The 18965-nt window shown below is 50.9% G+C and overlaps 1 protein-coding gene across 1 annotated transcript in view; it reads right to left on the bottom strand.

Annotated features, from left to right (window-relative positions):
* LOC139009174 (cytoplasmic dynein 1 heavy chain 1) overlaps positions 1-18965 on the bottom strand; it is a 66803-nt gene that overhangs the window by 14584 nt on the left and 33254 nt on the right. Inside the window, exons 30-48 of the mRNA XM_070413248.1 lie at positions 18163-18406; positions 17816-17999; positions 17398-17610; positions 15847-16085; positions 15544-15700; positions 13765-13992; positions 13085-13315; positions 12815-12955; positions 12367-12600; positions 12081-12287; positions 11884-12005; positions 11031-11196; positions 9987-10150; positions 4468-4597; positions 1817-1950; positions 1260-1374; positions 1004-1165; positions 705-919; positions 404-608 (exon numbers count right to left, since the gene is read on the bottom strand). Coding sequence (XP_070269349.1) covers positions 404-608; positions 705-919; positions 1004-1165; positions 1260-1374; positions 1817-1950; positions 4468-4597; positions 9987-10150; positions 11031-11196; positions 11884-12005; positions 12081-12287; positions 12367-12600; positions 12815-12955; positions 13085-13315; positions 13765-13992; positions 15544-15700; positions 15847-16085; positions 17398-17610; positions 17816-17999; positions 18163-18406 — 3491 coding nt within the window. The remainder of the gene's footprint in view (positions 1-403; positions 609-704; positions 920-1003; positions 1166-1259; positions 1375-1816; positions 1951-4467; positions 4598-9986; positions 10151-11030; positions 11197-11883; positions 12006-12080; positions 12288-12366; positions 12601-12814; positions 12956-13084; positions 13316-13764; positions 13993-15543; positions 15701-15846; positions 16086-17397; positions 17611-17815; positions 18000-18162; positions 18407-18965) is intronic.

The following is an 18965-nucleotide window of genomic DNA, read 5'->3' as shown; positions in this document are numbered from 1 at the left end:
GAGTCAGGAGCAAGGTCAGCAGCCAGGCCCAGGCAAGCCTGCCCCCGCACGTTCCTGTGCAGGAAGCGGGCAGCACAGCACGCCCATCCGTCTACATGGGACTGCGGGGCTCCTGTGCTACACGGGCAGAGCCAGAGCCCTGTCTGCTCGCAAAGCCTGAGACGTTTACTGTCTGGCCCTTTACAGAAACAGTGTGCGGATCCCTGGGTGAGGAGAGCATAGGCCCGGACACAGGCGTCAGTGAGCACAGGAGAGAACACTGTAGGGAGAATCGGGGGCAGGAAAGGGCGGTGACAAGGAGATGTTGACAGAGGTCAGGAAAGAGAAGAGCAGGGTATCTCTGTTGCAGGTGACGGCCCAGGGGCGACCGTGAAGCACCACAGGGCCCCGCTCTGTGACCCACCTGGTGAAGAGTCTGGTGGACAAACACACAGCTGTTCACGATGGCCTCCCGGTGTGACGGTGGCTGCGGCAGTTTGTCATACACGACCGGCATGTAGTCGGGCACAATGTAATTCGGCTTCTCCAGGTCCATCTTGCTGGTGAATTCTTTGCCAACTTGATAGAGCGCTTCCGTGGACCAGTCCCCAAACCAGTTCAACACACACCTGCGGGAAGGCCCGAGTCTCAGACGGCGGCCAAGGCAGGGTTTGCCCCGGAGGGAAATCTACGTGCTGACCCAGAGCTGAGCGCAGACCATGTACCTGTTGAAAAGAGCCGGGGATGTGGCCGCGCGGTCCTTGAGCCCCTCGGAGGACGGGTTCATGGTGAAGACGACGTGGAGGTTGCGGATGACCTGGCTGGTAAACCACTTGTACAGCTCCTCGTGTGAGTCCAGCATCAGGCCCTCCTTCTGGGCCCCCTCTTTGCACTGGGTCATCAAGGTGGCATACTCATCGCCTTCGAACAGACCAGGGACCTACGAGATAAACAGCACCATGCCTGACGGGTCCTGGTGACGCCACCACGGAACAGCCACCAGGGCAACAGGCCACTGCATCACCTCTCCATTGGCCAGAAGTGTATTCATTCGCTCCAGGAATCCAGAATCCAACACGTTGGACTCGTCCATTATAAATGCTATCTTTTCATTTTTGCAGCCAGAACGTCTCAGCACTGTCCGAAGGTCTTCGTCAAAGTCTTCCCCCGTGTACTTCCTGTGGACCTGCGGGGGCAGCGGCAGGTTAAGCCCTCTCACCCCAGGAGCTCCGAGCAGGAACCAGAACCCACTGCTGGATGAAGAGCCTACGGAGACCCACCTTGATCTGGTACACACTCAAACCGTTCATCCAGGCCACGAATCGGGACAGGGTGGTTTTTCCCGCTCCACTGACCCCAATCAGAAGCAAGTGGCCTTGAGGCTGGCGGAATATTCTGAAACGGTACCGGAAAGAATACATTTAAGGCTTTATGCTGCATTTTCCTTTTGATACTCGTGTTCTGCACTTTTCTAGGATTCAGTCTACAACATTTCTAACGTGTTTTAACTTGAATTTGTTAAATAACAATTTAACATTTTCATTTGCCAGGTCCAGTGCGATGAAAAGATCCGATGGCACGAGGGAGACAGGTCTGGGAGGTGGAAAGGGCTGTCAGCACAGGGGCGCAGGACTAGGAGGAGCTGACGGAGGTCTGCTTAGCAGGCAAGTGGGGTCAGAAAAGCGGGACTCATAAAGAAGGGGGGTCCCTTGGCCGGGCTGAGGTGGGACTTGGGAGGGTCAGTCGGGAGAAGAGCACCGGTCCCTGTACCACCCCCACCCCCGCCCCGCCCAGAGCAGCTCAGGTGAGTGGGGAGCTGTGACAACAAGAAGCCCACCGGTCGATCCTGAGCACGTGGTCCAGCACTTCGTTAAACAGGACCAGAGGAACGTCAAGCTCTTCTTCATAGAAGACTTTCAGCCTCGCTTTGACGTAATCTCTTAACTCTTCTTGGTCTACTGGGATGTAATCCTGGAGAAGAAAGATAAGACCCAAATACTAAGAAGAAATGATCTTAGTTATTATACCAAAGTCAATTATATTTCCACATTATTGAATGACCCTCTGTTAAAAATGCAGTAAAAGATGTCATTTACAACACAGCCAAGAAAAACACAAGGTAACTGGGACTAGATCTGGAAACACGGAGAATCTGCAGAGAAGGCCGACTCCCTGAAGACACGAGGGAGACCTATGTACGTGGAGAGAACCGCGGTCCTGCAGAAAAAGCACCGACCGTGCACAGGCCACTCCCACCCACAGACAATCAATGGGATCCCAGCCCACAGCAGTGGGTGGCAGTTCTGCTGCAGCCTGACAAACCAATTCTAAATGTCATTTGGAGAGGAGAGGCCCAAAGGTCAGGACCTCCCTAGAGAAGAGCCAGGGGTGAGGCCCTAGATCAGACAGACTTATCACTGTCATCAGGAGGATGTGGTTTGCACACAGGAAGCGACAAACCGATCAGTGGACAGGACGGAGCTCTGAAACAGACCCGTGCACACAGAAGTTCATTTTGATAGTGATACTGCAGAGTAGAGGTCATTCAACAAACGGTGCTGGGACCGTGGATGTTCATGGGAAAGAAAATGCGTCCATAGCTCACTCCATACACAAACAAAACTACTGATGAATTACGAATTTCAATAGTATTTCTTTAAGAACATTTGTTTCGCCCGGCCAGTGTGGCACAGTGGTTGGACTTCGACCTATGAACCAGGAGGTCCCGGTTCAATTCCCAGTCAGGGCACATGCCTGGGTTGTGGCTCAATCCCCAGTAGGGGGCATGCAAGAAGCAACTGATCAATGATTCTCATTATTGCTGTTTCTACCTTTCTCCCTTCCTCTCTAAAATCAATAAAAATATATTTAAAACCAAGAAAAATCATTTGTTTCTCAAAAACCACCAAAGAGTGAAAAGACAAGCCACTGGGAGGAGCTACTGCCTCTAACTGAAGGATTAGCATCTCGAGTCTGGAAGTAAACTGCAGATTCTAGCACAAGCATGTCAAACTCCCCAGCCAATATAACGGTATGTAAGAAACGTTTACACTGTCAAACTACAGCGGGAAGGCCAGGGAGGGTTGCGGGGCAGGAGTGGGGGGTAAGAGATCAACCGAAGGACTTGTATGCATGCATATAAGCATAACCAATGGACATAAGACACTGGGGGGTAGGGGAGGCCAGAGGATTGTCAGGGGCGGGGGCGGGGAAAGGAGACATATGTAATACTTTAAGCAATAAAACAATTTAAAAAAAAAGAAACATTTTAACAAAAATTTCGTTAGCTTAATTCTTACAATATCCTGTTATACATAATTGTTAATAACGAACTACAATGTTTGCTAATGACTGATTACTATAATCGTGTTGCATTCATTTCCCTTACATGCCTTATGCACAGGCGCACCATTTCTCTCCACTAATACTAGCAGCGAATATTTAAGCAGCCAATTGCCACATCATTAGTCTTGGACTGACTTGTTTGGTGTGCGCAACAGGAAATATTTTGCTTTTGGAGAACAAAAACATAGGCTTATTTGTGTTACGATTATTAATTTGTGCAGTTATTCAGTGTCTGATAAGTTAATGTTTAAGGAAAAGTATTAATTTTTATTAAAATGTCCTATTATTTTATGTTAATGATGACTCATTTACCTCAGCCCTTTGTGTTCAGCATGTCTCTATCGAAATAAACCTACGTTTCCATGAAAATGGAAGCTTTTGTTTTTTTGCGGCCACATACACTTAACCCTTGTTTGGCCCGTGTTAGCCGTGGAGTCTGACAGGCTTGCTCCAGCACAATGAACACACCTGTCCACTGCCTTTGCTCCCGTCAGGCCCTCTGCCTGGCAAGCCCTTCCTGACGCCCAGGAGGCCCGAGATCCTGTGGAGACACGACGCCAGGACCTCTCCGATGGGCCACGTCCCTGTCTCACCCTTTTAGACTGTGGCCCTGACACGCCCCCGAATCAGCTGCTACCAAATGACATGCACAGCAAGAGGACAACTCACTAAAGCGGCCCCACCTCCTCTTCAGAGAAAAGGACGGCTCGCGGCTGTGCTGGAAACGTCACCTCTGTGGAGGATCTTAGTGTATGAAACGTTCACACAAATGAGGAAAGAGCGAAGGGGAAGCAGAGGCTTTCCCTGCAAATGCGCTGGAGCCACATCTGCTGGCTGGAGCAGCCATCGCACGGAGATAAGAAACAGCCGTCCAGCCACACTCCGGGGACTCTGCCCCAAACCCCTATGTTATCAGTGACTGCAGAGACGCAGTCACCGTCACGCGTGTAACCACCTTCATTGACAGCGCACTTCCAGACAGACACGTTTTTTGGTCAGAGGATCATTCTAACCGACAGGAATGCAGAGAGGGCATGGCTGACTGACAGGAGGTGGGAGCAGGGCTAACTGCGGGGCCAGGTCACAGAGGAGGGGTCAGGGGTAGCAGAGGAGGGAGCAGGGCTGACTGCAGGGCCTGGTCACCTTGGACAGCCAGTTGCTGTACAGGATGGGCCGGCTCATGGCTTTCTCCTTGTCGATGTTGGGGAAGTGCTTCAGAGCCACCATGTCGATGTTCTCGTCGGTCCAGCGCCGCTCCTCGTCCTCCACAAGCCTGCCGGGAGAGCAGCGTGTGAGTCCGGAGGTCAATGGGGGTGGGAGGGGAACACCAGGTTGTGTGTTAAGGGTGACTCCAAGGGCTGAGATCAGTCTTTATCAGAAATTTTCATTTTCTACAAATGGAAAAACCTGAGAATCTGAACTCAAGATGCTTAAGCAATCCAAAGTTTTAACATCCTATATAATAAAAGGCCAGTATGCAAATTGTCCCCTCGACCGGGAGTTCTACCAGGGGACCAGGCCAGCCTGCCAACAGCCCATGGCTCCTCCCCCCAGCCAGCCGGACCCCACCTATGCACGAATTCATGCACCGGGCCTCTAGTTAAACATAAAACTCTGAGACCTATGGCACTACACTGAAAACAACTCCCTTAGAAAGGCTTAACCACGTGGTTTAAGAAGAGATCGTGGTCCAGGGCCCCGGCTTTTTGAACAGTGCTCTGAGCGCAGGTGCTGAGGACAGATGGGAACCGCAGTGTGCAGCTCTGGAGGTGCAGGCTCGTGAAGAAAACAGCAAGCAGGTGAGCTGTGCCTGTCCCTACAGCTGGGAGGGGACCTTGGGAGGTGACTACACTGAGCAGGCATGTCATGGAGTTACTGCAGTCCGTCAGAACTGAGATGCATGGTGGCTATGCCTACATTCAAATCTAAGCAAAACTTTCTCTGGTATTTTGGGAAAGCTGTGAAAATTGCACTACAAAATTCATTTAACACTACGGTGTCGGGTGAATTTCCCGCCAAAATATAAGATGGCGTGGGCAATTATTTAGGTTTCCCGCGCAAAATCAGAGTTAGTTTAAAATGCCTATATCTTTTGAAGTATGGGTTCGATTGAAATGAAATTTTCGGTTTCTTGTGTAAAAAATGAAAATTTATTCAATCACAGACATTTTTTTATCTATTCAGTACATAAATAATTCGATATATATAAACTAAATACGAAAAACCCAAAAAATACTTATTACCTAAAAATATACACATATTTTTAAAGTTTAAAATAAAATTTTCATAATAAATCAAAACAAATAGAAATTAATAGTTTTTTAGCGTATGATATTTTTCAAAACACGCCCCTTTATGTAGAGGTATATTGCAAAATTTGCACATGTAGCGTGTCTCACTGCACAATTTATGAACGGAACATACGCGACACCTTCTCAAAATGTTTTTCTTTTTTCCACTTCCGACAATTGCCTGTAACGTATGCTTTCTCATGTCCATCGATAGCCTGCATGGTGGATCAGATGTAGGTGGTTTAGCCCGCATTCCAGAAGTAGACGGTACTGGTTGAAGGTCTGGAACAATGTCCATGTCCTCTGGAATATCATCCGTCAACCAGTGGATAGCTGTTTGTTTCAAAAACATTTTAAAACCCATTTTTCTTTGCCTCACTGATTTGTAAACTGCATAAGAATTAAATAATGCGCAATTTATCATATACATTGCCAACCTTTTTGTCCATTTGACCGTCCTCCGCAATATCGAATAATATGAAAGGTATTGGTCGGCCCGGTCAACACCTTTCATATGTTTATTGTAGTCAATGAGTGCATTCGGTTTGACAATTTTCTTTTTTGATGTTCTGTCAATATTCTGACTTTCTTCCATCTCCGCAGAATGAATCGAAGAAATCAGGTATACAGGCTTTTTTGATTGCCACACTTGTAACAATATATCATTTTTCCTTATAAATTTTGTTTCACCTTTTTTCAAAGAAATTGTTTGAAAATCTTTAGGTATACCTCGATTTTTCCGGATTGTTCCACATATTCTGAATTTGTTTTTCATAAGTGCTTCACAATTTGCGACGCTATTATAATAATTGTCCATATATATATGGTACCACGAATCAGTGTATGGAGACACTACTGTTTGTATCATTTCCAATAATCGCTTTCCTTCGCCGCAATAAATTTCCATGTTACAGATATATCCTGTATCACTTTCGCACAACAAACGAACCAATATTCCATATTTAACGATCTTGCCAGCATTATATACCCTAAAGAATAATCTTCCCCTCCAAGGTACGATCCCTTCATCTAGTGATAATTGCTGATGAGGTTTGTAAATATTTATAAATTTAGGCACAAAATAATCTAGTACTGGTCTCACTTTGCAAAGTCTATCTGATTCATTTACGATATCCGCATTATTATTGAAGTGCCAAGCTTTCCATATCTGTCGGAACCTGTCTCTCGTCATCGTTTTACCAAAATATGGCGTCTCCGTCCATGGCTCCGTGGTCCAATAGTCATCTCTTCTATCTTTGCACACCTGTCCCATGAGAACAATTAACCCTAAAAACTTCTTCATCTCTTGAGGGGTTATATCTTTCCACTTTAGGCTTTTTTTTGAAAGTTTGAAATTATTCCTATTTTGATTATAATACCTGTTTGACTCCTCTACAAGAAATTCAAAAAAATCATCTCCGATAAATAATTTCACGGCATCTTCTATATTATTTATAACAGCATCTGTGTTTAATCCTTGATGCCCTAAAAAATCTTCTAAGACCGGTGGATTATCAACATGCGACCATTCTTCTCTCCCGCCTTCTATATCTGACTCTGAGTCAGAGCTGGAGCTCGAAATTCTTCGTCGCCTCAATGTCCTGGGACGCACCATTACTTCATCATCACTAGAATCTTCATCACTTGTACTCGCATTTTCAAGATCGCTATCACAAGAATAACTGGACAACTTGTCTGCACAAAACTCATCATCACTATAGTCTGAATGCTGCGACATTCTAGGTTAAAGCAAATAAAAATAATACTAACTGAAAATAGCGGTACTCCGATAGATATCTGATATAAAAAAATAATTATTATGCGAACACTTTGCGGAACGATTTTATTTTATTTGGTTAAAAAATTCTATATGAATATCTTTATCACAATATATTTAAATATTTAAACACGTAATAATATTCACAAAACTCAAAACTAAAGACGTCCGGACACAAGAAGTATTTCTCAATAACTATTCTCTTTGCATGGTGAGATATCCAGGGATATCGGTTATAAAATGAGAAAACAATACATTGGTACCCTAACGGTATTGTACTCGACCAGCGCCATAAAGTGTTCTCTACTTACAAGGGATTTTTATGATACCTATTACCCCAATGGGTATGAAACGGTTCGCATACGCAGGTAGGTATCTTTGTGAACGGCAAACAAACAAATATTTGGTAATACGCAGTTACAATCGGCCCGAGTTTACACGTTTCCCGCACTCCACCGCAAATCTATATGAACCGAGTTAAGACGGCTCCCGCGGAGTACGCGCAATTCACGCGAGCCGACTTAACTCGTTTCCCGCAATCCAAGTGTTAAAAAATATTTTTACTGCCCAAACCGGTTTGGCTCAGTGGATAGAGCAATCGGCCTGCGGACTGAAGGGTCCCAGGTTCGATTCTGGTCAAGGGCATGTACCTTGGTTGCGGGCACATCCCCAGCAGGGAGTGTGCAGGAGGCAGCTGATCGATGTTTCTCTCTCATGGATGTTTCTAACTCTCTATCCCTCTCCTTTCCTCTCTGTAAAAAATCAATAAAATATATTTAACAAAAATATTTTTACTGATTTCAGAGAGGAAGGGAGAGGGAGAGAGAAATAGAAACATCAATGATGAGAGAGAAAAACTGACAGCCTGCCTCCTACACACTCCCTATTGGGGATCGAGTCCGCAACCCGGGCATGTGCCCTTGACTGTAATCAAACCCTTCAACCCGCAGGCCAGCACTCTATTCACTGAGCCAAACCAGCTAGTGCTCAAAATTCATTTTTTAAGTTAAAAAAGGGAGAACAAGCCCTGGCTGGTGTGGCTCAGTGGATAGAATGTCTGTCAGCCTATGGACTGAAGGGTCCCGGGTTCAATTCCAGGGGACGTGCAGGAGGCAGTCGATCAATGATTCTCTCTCATCATTGATGTTTCTATCTCTCCCTCTCCCTTCCTCTCTGAAATCAATACAAACACATTAAAAAAAAGGGGGGGGAGGAGTGAAGGTAGCTCACATAACAACGAAAAGACTGCATTTTTAAACCACAGAGCTGCCAGGGCTCATGTGCTGCTTCCCTGGCCCTGCCTCACGCACCTCGCTCCAGGCTCTCAGTAAGGCAGCCCTTGGGCCCCAGAGATGCCATGCAGCCTGGCCTGAAAACGATGGGTCTATACGGCAGCACTGAGACCCCAACAAGCCGGGATGAGAACAGCTGCCTGGGGGCAGGACACTGGTCTCCAGGAGTAACTGCCAAACGCTTCTTTCTCAGTCTGCCAGTCTGGAAGCAGCTATTGGCCGGGCCTTCCCAGGGGAGTAACTGCTAACTAGCTGCCAGCGACTCCCAGCAGCTGAGATTAGCAGTGGCCAGAGGAGCTCACCTGGTCCTGCTGCAGATGGCCACCTGGGAGGGCGAGGGCCTGGCCCTGTGCGCATCCGCTCTGAGCCCTCCCTGTCCACTGTGAGATCTGGCTCATGGGCACGTTTCCCCAAATGACATGCAATAGGAAACTTGGTGCTGTATTAAATACCAAGTCAGTTAAGATCTATTGTTTACTAAACGTTTAGTTAAGGCAACACAAATTTAACTTTTTCTCACTAACCTAAAATGAGCCTAATATTCTGTGAAAAATTGCAGTGTTGAAATACATAAAATTAAAACTGTAAGAAGAAAAAACTGACACAAACATTAGGAATTTATTGTAAAACAAAGGTTGTATGAAATTATAAAGAAGGCAAGAAAAAGGTCCTGATTTTACAAGGTCAATAACTTTCAAGATTCCTTAAATGAGAAAAAGACTCAACTTTTTACTGTGACACTTGGTCTGACTCGGACCACAACTGGTTGTGATGGATACTGATCCCCACAGTCATTAGCAATTCCCTTCCCGAAGTAACAAGGAAAACACGAAGCTTACAAGACAACAGTGGACACAAGTGGCCAACAGTGGGAGAGAAATCCAATGCCTCAGACGCAGCTGCAACCCCTTGATGAGAACCAAGACGGGGACAAGGAAGGGGGTGGCTGTGGAGGCCACACGCCACATCGTGTTAGAAGGCATTTAACTCACCGGTGAACTCTGCGCTTGGACAGGTCATCACAGGTAACTACCTTGTGTGGTGCCCACTGGACAGAGGGTGAGATGCCTCCCCAAGGTCACAGGTGACCAGGGTGGGCGGCCACAGTGAGCTGCCACCCGTCTTTCAGGGGTGGGCATGATGAATCCCAGACACAAGGCTGCCCTGGCCACCTCCGTTCCTTCCATTCCCAGCTCAGAGCTCAGCTTGGCTCACGGGGCGGGCAAGCCTCACTGAACCCCACTCAGAGGGTCAGAGGGACTCAAAGTGGAGGGACGGCACTGCCCGGGTCCGTGGCCTTACCTGTCTTGGAAGAGGCGCAGGGCTTCATGGGCCCAGATTCTGATGAGCCCTTCCACAGGCAGAGTCTCCAGCGGCCGCAGGGCCTCGAAGATGCCCCGCACCCACCTCGTCATCTCTCGGGGCGAGTAGATGTAGTGGGGCTGTGTGTCCTGAGTGAATCTCTCCTGCGGGAACCGGGAAAATGGAGTTACATGCGAGTATCTTAAGACATGATAAGTGGTCGAAAGGTCAAATGCTGTATAACATTCTTACATTAAAAATAAAGAACCTAGCCCCAGAACACTTAAGGATGGATTAAACAGTGTTGGAGCAACTGGACAACTGTCCAGAACTAAGTTAGATCCAAGTTGCTCATTTTATGTTGGAAAAAAAACCCCTACAAAATATTCCTCTAAAAATATTTTTCTTAATGAAATTCCTAAGTTGAGCCTTTCTAGGCATGATTTCATTAAAACCACAATTGAAACAAAGAAAAAGATTTACAATGATGACAACAATAATTCTGTAGGAAAAAACTACAATTATACAAAATAAAAAACAATTTTAAAAACTGGGGAAGTTGTTGCAACCTGCCCGGCAGCGCTCCCAAAGGCCTGGAGCAAGATGGACGATGGCCGGGCACGGAAGCGGGCGTTCTCACGGCCCTGGGAAAGGCAGGCAGGCAGGCAGGCTGCCCCAGGGATGCCGGGGAAAACCACTGGGCTCATCCAGTGGCAAAGGGACGCTTCTAGTAAACATTAAGATGCTAACGAGGAAAGGCAGAGGCCTTGCAGGTGGGGTGAGAGTCCAGCCGAGAGTAGTGAGACAGCAGGTGCCTCTAGAGACACTGCGGCCCGATCAGACAGGCTCCGCTCACAGCCCCAGCCTCATAGGGAAACAGTGCAGGGCAAGAAGCAGCACAGAAACCTCGGCAGTCACAACCTGCGCAGGGGAACGCTGGGTGGCAGACTCTGGAGAAAGGCTCTTGGCTAAACGAGGGGTTGGAATAAAGCTGTCTCCTGGCAGAGCCCTCCCATGACCAGAGGGGTGGGGAAGCCCGCGAACCTGGGACATGGTGTAGAACTCCACCATGGCGGCGGTGAGCGGCTCCGCATACGTGCGCAGAGACGGGATGAGCCGCAGCATGGCCCGGTTGAAGGTGCCGTAGATCTGCGTCAGCGAGGCGGGTCCCGGGTAATCCACGTACACCACAGGCACGTGACGCAAGAATCTGTGCAAAAACAGCGGGCTCAGACTCCCAGTGAGGAGCGGTACCCAGCACGGCACCTGTCCTGGGCCGGACCCCAACCTGCTCCCTAACCCACCTACACAGGCTTCACGCCAGTCACCTGAGCTCACACCAAACAGCTCAGGTCTGAGCCTCACACTAACAGTAGATGCAAAGCACTTGAGAAAGAATTAAAACAGCGCAGGCTTGCTCTAACCGGTTTGGCTCAGTGGATAGAACGTCGGCCTGTGGACTGAAGGGTCCCAGGTTTGACTCCAGCCAAGGGCACATGCCCGGGTTGTGGGCACATCCCCAGTAGGGAGTGTGCAGGAGGCAGCTGATCGATGTTTCTCTCTCATCGATGTTTCTGACTCTCGATCCCTCTCCCTTCCTCTCTGTAAAAAAATCAGTAAAATATATTAAAAAAACACACAAAACAAAACAGCGCAGGCTCATTTCAGCCTCTTCCTGGCCCTGCAGACAGTCTGGGCAGATCACTGCTGCCCGAGGAGTGGATGCTTCCACCGCCAGTGCTTCCCAGCGCACAGCAGTGCAGGAGCCCAGGAGGGGCCCCAGGATGTCAGCCTTTTGTTACCTTTTTACAGTTAAACCAGATGTTTGTTGTGCTGCCTATAAAGCCACCCTGGAATTCGTGTGTCAGGCCAGTGAGGTCAGCAGAGCTGGCATTACCTGTGAGAGAGAGGCTTTCTCCCAGGATCCGTGGGCGGATTGCAAGCCCCGACAAACTGGATCCTCTCCAGCTTCACCCAGGTTTGATCTGAGGTTCGGTAGAAGCCTCCATGTTCCACCATCTGAGGGAAGCAGGAGGGGACACGTTAGGAGCATGCGTGCGAACCCGGGGAGCAGGGCCGCGGGCGTAAACAAACCTGTCTGATGAAGGAAATGACCCTCTGCGTCCCGTACTTGTCCATGTCTGGCAAGTTGATCTCATCACAGAACAGCACCAGCCACTTGCCCAGCTGGACGGGAGCCAGGACGACGCCGTTGGGCGTGCGCCGGTACTCGCAGTAGTGGTCGAAGGTCTTCAGCAGCAGCTCTGGAGTAGTGGCGCTCGAGAAGTTCAGACCCACCACCTGCAGACAGGACGACACCATCAGTATCAGAGGGCCGACCCAACCACGACAGCCTCCTGCCCACCTCCCGCCGCGTTACCTCCATGTCGGGCAGGGCCCGCAGGGCACTGAAGAGCGTCATGGTTTTGCCGGACCCGGGGGGGCCACACAAGACCAGTGGCTTGTGCTCGGCCAGCCAGGTGTACAGGAGGGCTTCGTGGCGGACCGTGTCCAGGGTCGGCACGACGACGTCTGGGGCCGCCACCTTGTGGGTCTCCACTTCAATCTGAGGCACCTTGGCCTGCCACGGCGACCACTCTCCACTGATGGACACCTACCCAGAGAGACGGGGGGAACAGTCACCCCGGGGCCCCTGTGCCTCCTCACAAGACACGCTCAGTTTCACACAAATCAGAACTTTCAAGCTAGTCTGTGCTCCTTGTACAGCATGAATCAAAGAGGAGAAGCTGCTTCTAGAAGTGGAGAGGGGAGTCCGAGTCCACAGCGAGGCTGCACCAAAGGGGGAGGCTGCGCCTCGGCCCACTGACCTCGTAATCAATGATGGGGATGTTGGGTGCAGCAGGCAGGGGCACGGTCGTGATCCTTCTGATGTACTCGCCCAGCTCTGCCCTCATTTTCAGCCGACTGTCCCCAGACAAGGACCAGAGAATGGCATAAACCAGATACCGCTGTGGAAAGAGAAGCAACTTGTTTTCCATCAAGTTCCCACAACAACAAAGCAGACGTCCATGCAACATTAACCCTGAGAGTGGCTCCTGGACGCTCAGAGCACACGCAGGGCACGCAGTTGCCCTGACCTGGATGTAGCGCTCCAGCTGCTCGATTTGCATGGGGAAGTCGGGGTGGTTGGCGTTGTACTGGGCCACGTTGCGGCAGGCCTGGTGCAGCATGGAGAAGAGGGAGCCCAGGCAGCGCAGGCGGGTCAGGTCCATGATGTGCTCCAGCTTGAAGGCGTGCTCCAGGGCCTTGGTGACCAGGCCGTTGGACGTGAAGTACGGCTGCATGATGGTTGCCGCGTCCCTTTGGATCTGCGAGAGGAAGGAAATGCCGCGTAACTCATTTCAAGAGCCTGGGCACTTTCAAGCACTTCTAATCTAGGCCCGGGCGGGTCACTTGATCTCGGGAGAGTATATTTTGGATTAAAAAATGAAGGATGAGCTCAAATGACCAATCCTCATCCCTTCATCCTGATGGTTCTCAAAAATCATGTTTTCTGGGAACACTGGTTCCCTCCAGCAACGTGAAAGGGCAGACGCCCATCAGTCTATGCGGGAAGGAAGCAGAGGGCTCTACACGCTCTCCCGCGTGCCTTAGCTTTGGCAGCTGCAGTGGCTGGGCTTCCTCAGGGGCAGGTGTAACACAAACCTCAAGAGAGTGCCTGCCTGGCTTCCGCAGTGTGTGTGTACGTGCGCACGCATGTATGTGCATGGGACGGGGGGAGAGACACAACCCTCGGACCCGAGCTCGCGGTGCCTACCTGCAGCATCGGGGACGCAGCCTCCTCCCCCTCGTCCTCCTTGCCCTTGCGCCGGCGCTGGGCCTCGTCCTCCCCTTCGTCCAGGGGGATGCTGCGCAGCCGGGCCAGGAAGTTGTTGAAGATCATGTCTGTGCTGAGCACGTCCTCACTGAACCAGACCATGCCGCAGCGCGACACCGTGGCCAGGGTGGCGTACTTCAGGTCCTGCACTTCAAACATGATTCGCACCTGGAGGGAAAACACCAAGCAGGTTGAACGATGCAGGTTTGGTAGAAACCTGGATGTTAAAGTTCTCTTTCCTATGTATGCCCTGAAAGAGTGATTTCTATCCAATTTTTCTGCACTTAGTTAAAAAGAAAAAATATCAATGGGCCCTTGGAGAAGCCACGGCTCCGGGAAGGGGACGCCAGCAGTGAGCACCCCTGCTCATCGTGGCCCATGCTCCCGGCTGGAACCCGCTCGGCCCTCACCAGTGCCCGGGGCAGGCGCACAGCGTCTCCACGTTACAGATGGGCTGGGGCTTTCCCAGGTCCCACAGCCACCAGATGGTGAGGCCGAGATCAAACCAGATGCCCAGACTCCAGAGCACCGCCCTCGGTGCTCACCTGCCTCTGGGAGAGCAAGCCCTCTCCGACAACAGAGACTCTACTGGACAATGCGCTCTGAGAAAACACCCGACTAGTCAAATCCAGACACGCGTCTGAGTGGGCACAGCTGCTGCGGCCAAGCACCTCGGTCATGCTCTGCTCCTTTCTCACACCCGCCTCTGGTGGTCCATCGGCCACTCCCTACACCTTCGCTTCCGACCCACCCCCACGGCTCTGCCTGGTACCAGGCAGCCTCTAAAGGTCCCCTTGCTCCCAGCCTGTCCTCCAACCAGCAGCCAGAGGGGTCTTTGGCAACCAACAGTGACACTGTCCAGACTCTCCCATGCTTCCAGCTCACCCGGCGGGCAGGCTCAGTCCTCACAAGGACCCAGAGGCCCATGTCCTCTGTGATCTCACTGCCTTCTCTCCTCGTTCTTCCACGCCAGCTGCTGCCCCTTGCTTCCCTCGCACACAGCAGCACCTGCCACGTCTCCTGCCATCTGTCCCTTCACCCAGAATGCCCAGAAGGCTCCTCTCACCCCTCCATCCTTACTAAGACCCACCTTCCCAGTGACACCTTGGCCGCCCCAGCCAACAGGGCAGCCTCCACCTGCCACCAACACCGCCCGCCCTCTCCCAGCATCCTTTCTGCTCACACCATCGCCTCTTCTCCTGCCCATCTGTCTTCCCAGGGACTGTGAGCCCCAGGACTACAAGGGTTCTGTCCATGCTCTTTATTCCTGCACACTCAGCATCTAGAACGGGCCGCACACAATGGCTCCAAAAACGCTGGGTCAAGAATGAACGTGAACCCCCGCCAGGCCTGCCCAGGTTTCCACGTCTGCAGGCGGTGTGTTCAGGGCCCGATCCAATGCTCACCTCCAGGGACGGCCATGACAGCGTTGCTATCTGAATCCCTCAGGTGCCACCTTCTCACATACAGTAACCCTACCTCCAACCCCACTCACGGGGTTGTAGGACGAGCTGAATGTGCTAAATATTCAGATCGTGGAGAGTTACGTGTAAGCCCTGTGAGACGCTTCTCACTAGCCCTGGGCGTGAATACCCAGCGTGCAGGCTGACTGAGAGGTATCTGCACAACCAGCTGCTCCCCCCGGAAGCGTCTCCAGGGCCGGGCTCTGCGGGCACTCGGTCTGCGGTTGGGACGGGATGGGACGGAGGAAGTGCCTACATTGGGCGGGAGGCTGAGGCGCTCGCCGTTGGGCAGAGTCAGGAGCTTGTTGTCATCCAGCACCGAGTTCAGGTTCTCTACCCACTCCGGGTCCACGTCGCCATCGAAGATGACCCACTGGCGCTTCTGCAGCTCGCCCCGCACGTTGTCGATGATCCTGTGGGAGGGTCACAGCTGGGACTCACTGGGGTTAGCTTTTACATGCTCGCCCTGTGATGGTTTCTCAGCCGACTGTGCAACTAGGCTCAGACTTGGGCTGCAGAGCGCCAGGTCCCACTGGGACTCACTGACCGAGCGACTTACTTTCTCAGGACATGTGTGAACAGCCCATCGGTCCATTCCCTGGTGTTGGGGTCCAGGGTCCCGTACAGGTGGTCTTTGCTGATGGCTTTGGGGTCGATGATGTGGGCCACGCCTTCCACTCCCTCGAGTCTCTCCAAAGCCTTGAGAAGAACGCGCCAGGCCATGCTCTTCCCGCTCCCCGAGGGCCCCACCATCATCAGGCCGTGGTTGATCTGGGTGATCTGGTAGAGCTGGAGGACCTGCGGGCAGACACACAGCACGTGACCTTCCAGAGAGAGGAGCGAGCTTCTCCAGCCACTTCCCGTGTCAACAGCAAGAAATGTTCGGTGTGGCTTCTTAAAGGCACGTACTAGAACTTTCTTTTTTTTAATCCTCACCAGAGGATATTTTTTCAGAGGGGGGAGGGGGGAGATGAGAGAGAGAGAGAGACAGACAGACAGACATCAATGGGTTGCCTCCATGTGCCCCGACCGGGAATGGAACCAACAACCTTTTGTTTTACGAGATGATGCTCCAACCATCTGAGCCACCTGGCCAGGGCAACACTGAAACTTTTTTCTTTTTTTAAAAATATTTTTTTAATTGAATTCCGAGAAAGGAAGAGGGAGAAAGAGATAGAAACATCAATGAGAGAGAATCATTGATCGGCTGCCTCTTGCAAGCCCCCTACTGGGGATCAAGCCTGCAACCTGGCATGTGCCCTTGACTGGAATCGAACCCAGGACCCTTCAGTCCACAGGCCAACGCTCTATCCACTGAGCCAAACCAGCTAGGGCAGCACTGTAACTTTTTAACCAGAGATAGGTCACACAGGCCACACCTGCAAAACTTTCACAAGGGTTGTGACTACACTGTGGAGAGCCCTTTGGTGAGTCAGGAAGGTGGGAGCCAGTGGAATGGGAGACGCTGACCCAGTTGCCTGACAGACACCAAAGCCCCCCCACCCCCCAGGAGGGGAGCCCACGGGTGTTCAATGCAGACAGTGCGCTCAGGCGCATGCGTACTTTTCCTCATGTGAGCCTCCCAGAGGAAGGGAAGAGGCCAATGCAGTATGTCAGCCATGAGTTGGTTAGAGACTTACGCTGTCTTGTAAATAAAACTCTCATTGGCGTAAACATTTTCTGTTGTAAATCATGCCCTTAACCAGCATTTTCAGAGAATGAACTATCTCACGTAAGTAAAATTCTCAGGTAAGTTTTGCTCTCTCTACATTTAAGTTAAGAAAAAAGTACAGTCCTGGTGGGTGTGGCTCAGTGGGTTGGGCCTGGTCCCGTAAACCGAAAGGCTCAGTCCTAATGTGCCTGGGTTGCAGCTCAGTCCCTGTCAGGCCCAGACATGCAGGAGGAAGGTAATCATTGTTCTCTCTCTCTCTCTCAAAATCAATAAACATAAATCTAAAAAAAAAAAAGCCAAAGGAAAAACGTCCACACAGGCGTGGGGACAAGCCATAAACCAGCAGGCCTGGCCTTTGACAGCTCTAATGTCCTCGTGTGCGGCGTCCCGCAGTTGTCATGGCTGCAGCCACCCCACCAACAGAACAACCCCAGGTACCTTTTCAACCCACATTCCGCCAACTTCTTCCCCGTCTCCATACGTCAGATACATCTCCTGACACACTTTCTTCAGCTCCTCCCGCAGTGCGGTCATCTCCCCGCGGTGGTACTGGACGCCAGGGAACACGTCCGACAGGAGACTGAAGAGCAGCGGGATGTCTTCGGCCACCAGCTTTGGCACCATCGTCTCACAGACGCTCTGGATCAGAATCTGCGTGGGAGAAGGGGCGAGCATGTTGCACTGCACATCTGGCTGAGCCCCTCACAGCCACGCACCCTGTGAACGTCGCCACCCCGCCTCCCCCGCCCCACCGCCCCTGCAGTGATCGCACCGAGTGCTCCCATGTGGTTCAATGTGGAAGGAAAGTTTAACCAGTGCCCAAGGTTTCAGTGGCTGAGAGGACATGTGGACAAACCTCCTGTTCAGGTAGATTTTCTGCAATCTCTCCTTCATCCACTACTTCGCCTCGTTCTTCCTTCTCCCTCTTTATCTTCTGAATCCTCTCTCTCTTCACGTTACCTGCACTCACCAGCACACTCTTCAAAGCTCGAAGCCCAAAGTCATAATGGCTCTGAGAAGAGAGCTGCTCATCACACAGCCTAGAAAAGAAAGCGTCTTCTAAAAACCGTGCACTTACGTAACAAGTGCCGAGTCAGGAAACGTGAGAATACTATTCAAGATGCACCGTAATTGGAGGTAAACTTGAAATGGGCACGTTGGGCACCAGCTAGAAATGCGATTATGAATCACTGAGTCACTCACTTAAAGAAGGGGACGATCTTGTTGGCAAGGACTTCGGCCGTGCGGAAGCCCTGTGAGTACAGCATGACCTGGGCAATCAGCTGCCGGTCGGGCTTGGTCATGGCCAAACTCCGGAACAGCTTCTTCAAGTTGTCTGGGAGGTTGGACCTGCCCGCGTAGCCAGGGTTCATGGTGATGAAGATGGCCATGTCCGGGCTCACCTTGACTTGTTTGTTCAGCAGCTCACAAGTAATGGGGGCAGAGGCTGAAAATTGGGGGAGAACATCAAGACTCACGATGTCCAAAAACTACATAAAAATCTCTCTAAAATTACAAAGCACCATTTCCCTGCTGGCCTCGAAGCGCACAGCCCAGGGCTGCAGGGAGCCGCTCGAGGCCTCTCTGCAGGCACCATCTCCCCACACCTCACCCACGGACGTGTCCAACTATGGAACAGACTGACCCCAGGCAGAAAGCCCTGCTCTAGGTGTGCGACACCGTGTGTCACAGGCCAACGCTCAGCTAGCGATGCAGTCTAAGGATGGTTGCAGAAATGAAACCAACCCAAGTGACACGACTGGCTGGCTTCGGTCATGAGTTACCCTTTCTGAGGATCGTTAAAAACACCCCACACTGAGCCTGCGGGGTGGCATGCACCTGCTCCAGGTACTGATTTCGCTGATTCTACTTGCTTTATGTAGGAGGTCTGGACATTGTTTCATAGGACAAGTTACTGTTATTCTGGGATAAAAGGAAACTCTGCAAGTTAACTGTGCACAGGAACTACCCAACATTGCCATGTGGGTGCACTCATCCTGATGTGC

This window comes from Myotis yumanensis, unplaced genomic scaffold (assembly GCF_028538775.1).
Source record: "Myotis yumanensis isolate MYYU_CA2020_CCGP unplaced genomic scaffold, mMyoYum1.0.hap1 SCAF_1, whole genome shotgun sequence".
In the NCBI taxonomy this organism is placed as follows: Eukaryota; Metazoa; Chordata; class Mammalia; order Chiroptera; family Vespertilionidae; genus Myotis; species Myotis yumanensis.
The sequence above is the reverse complement of the archived record's forward strand: the minus strand, read 5'-3'. Positions and strand labels throughout refer to the sequence as shown.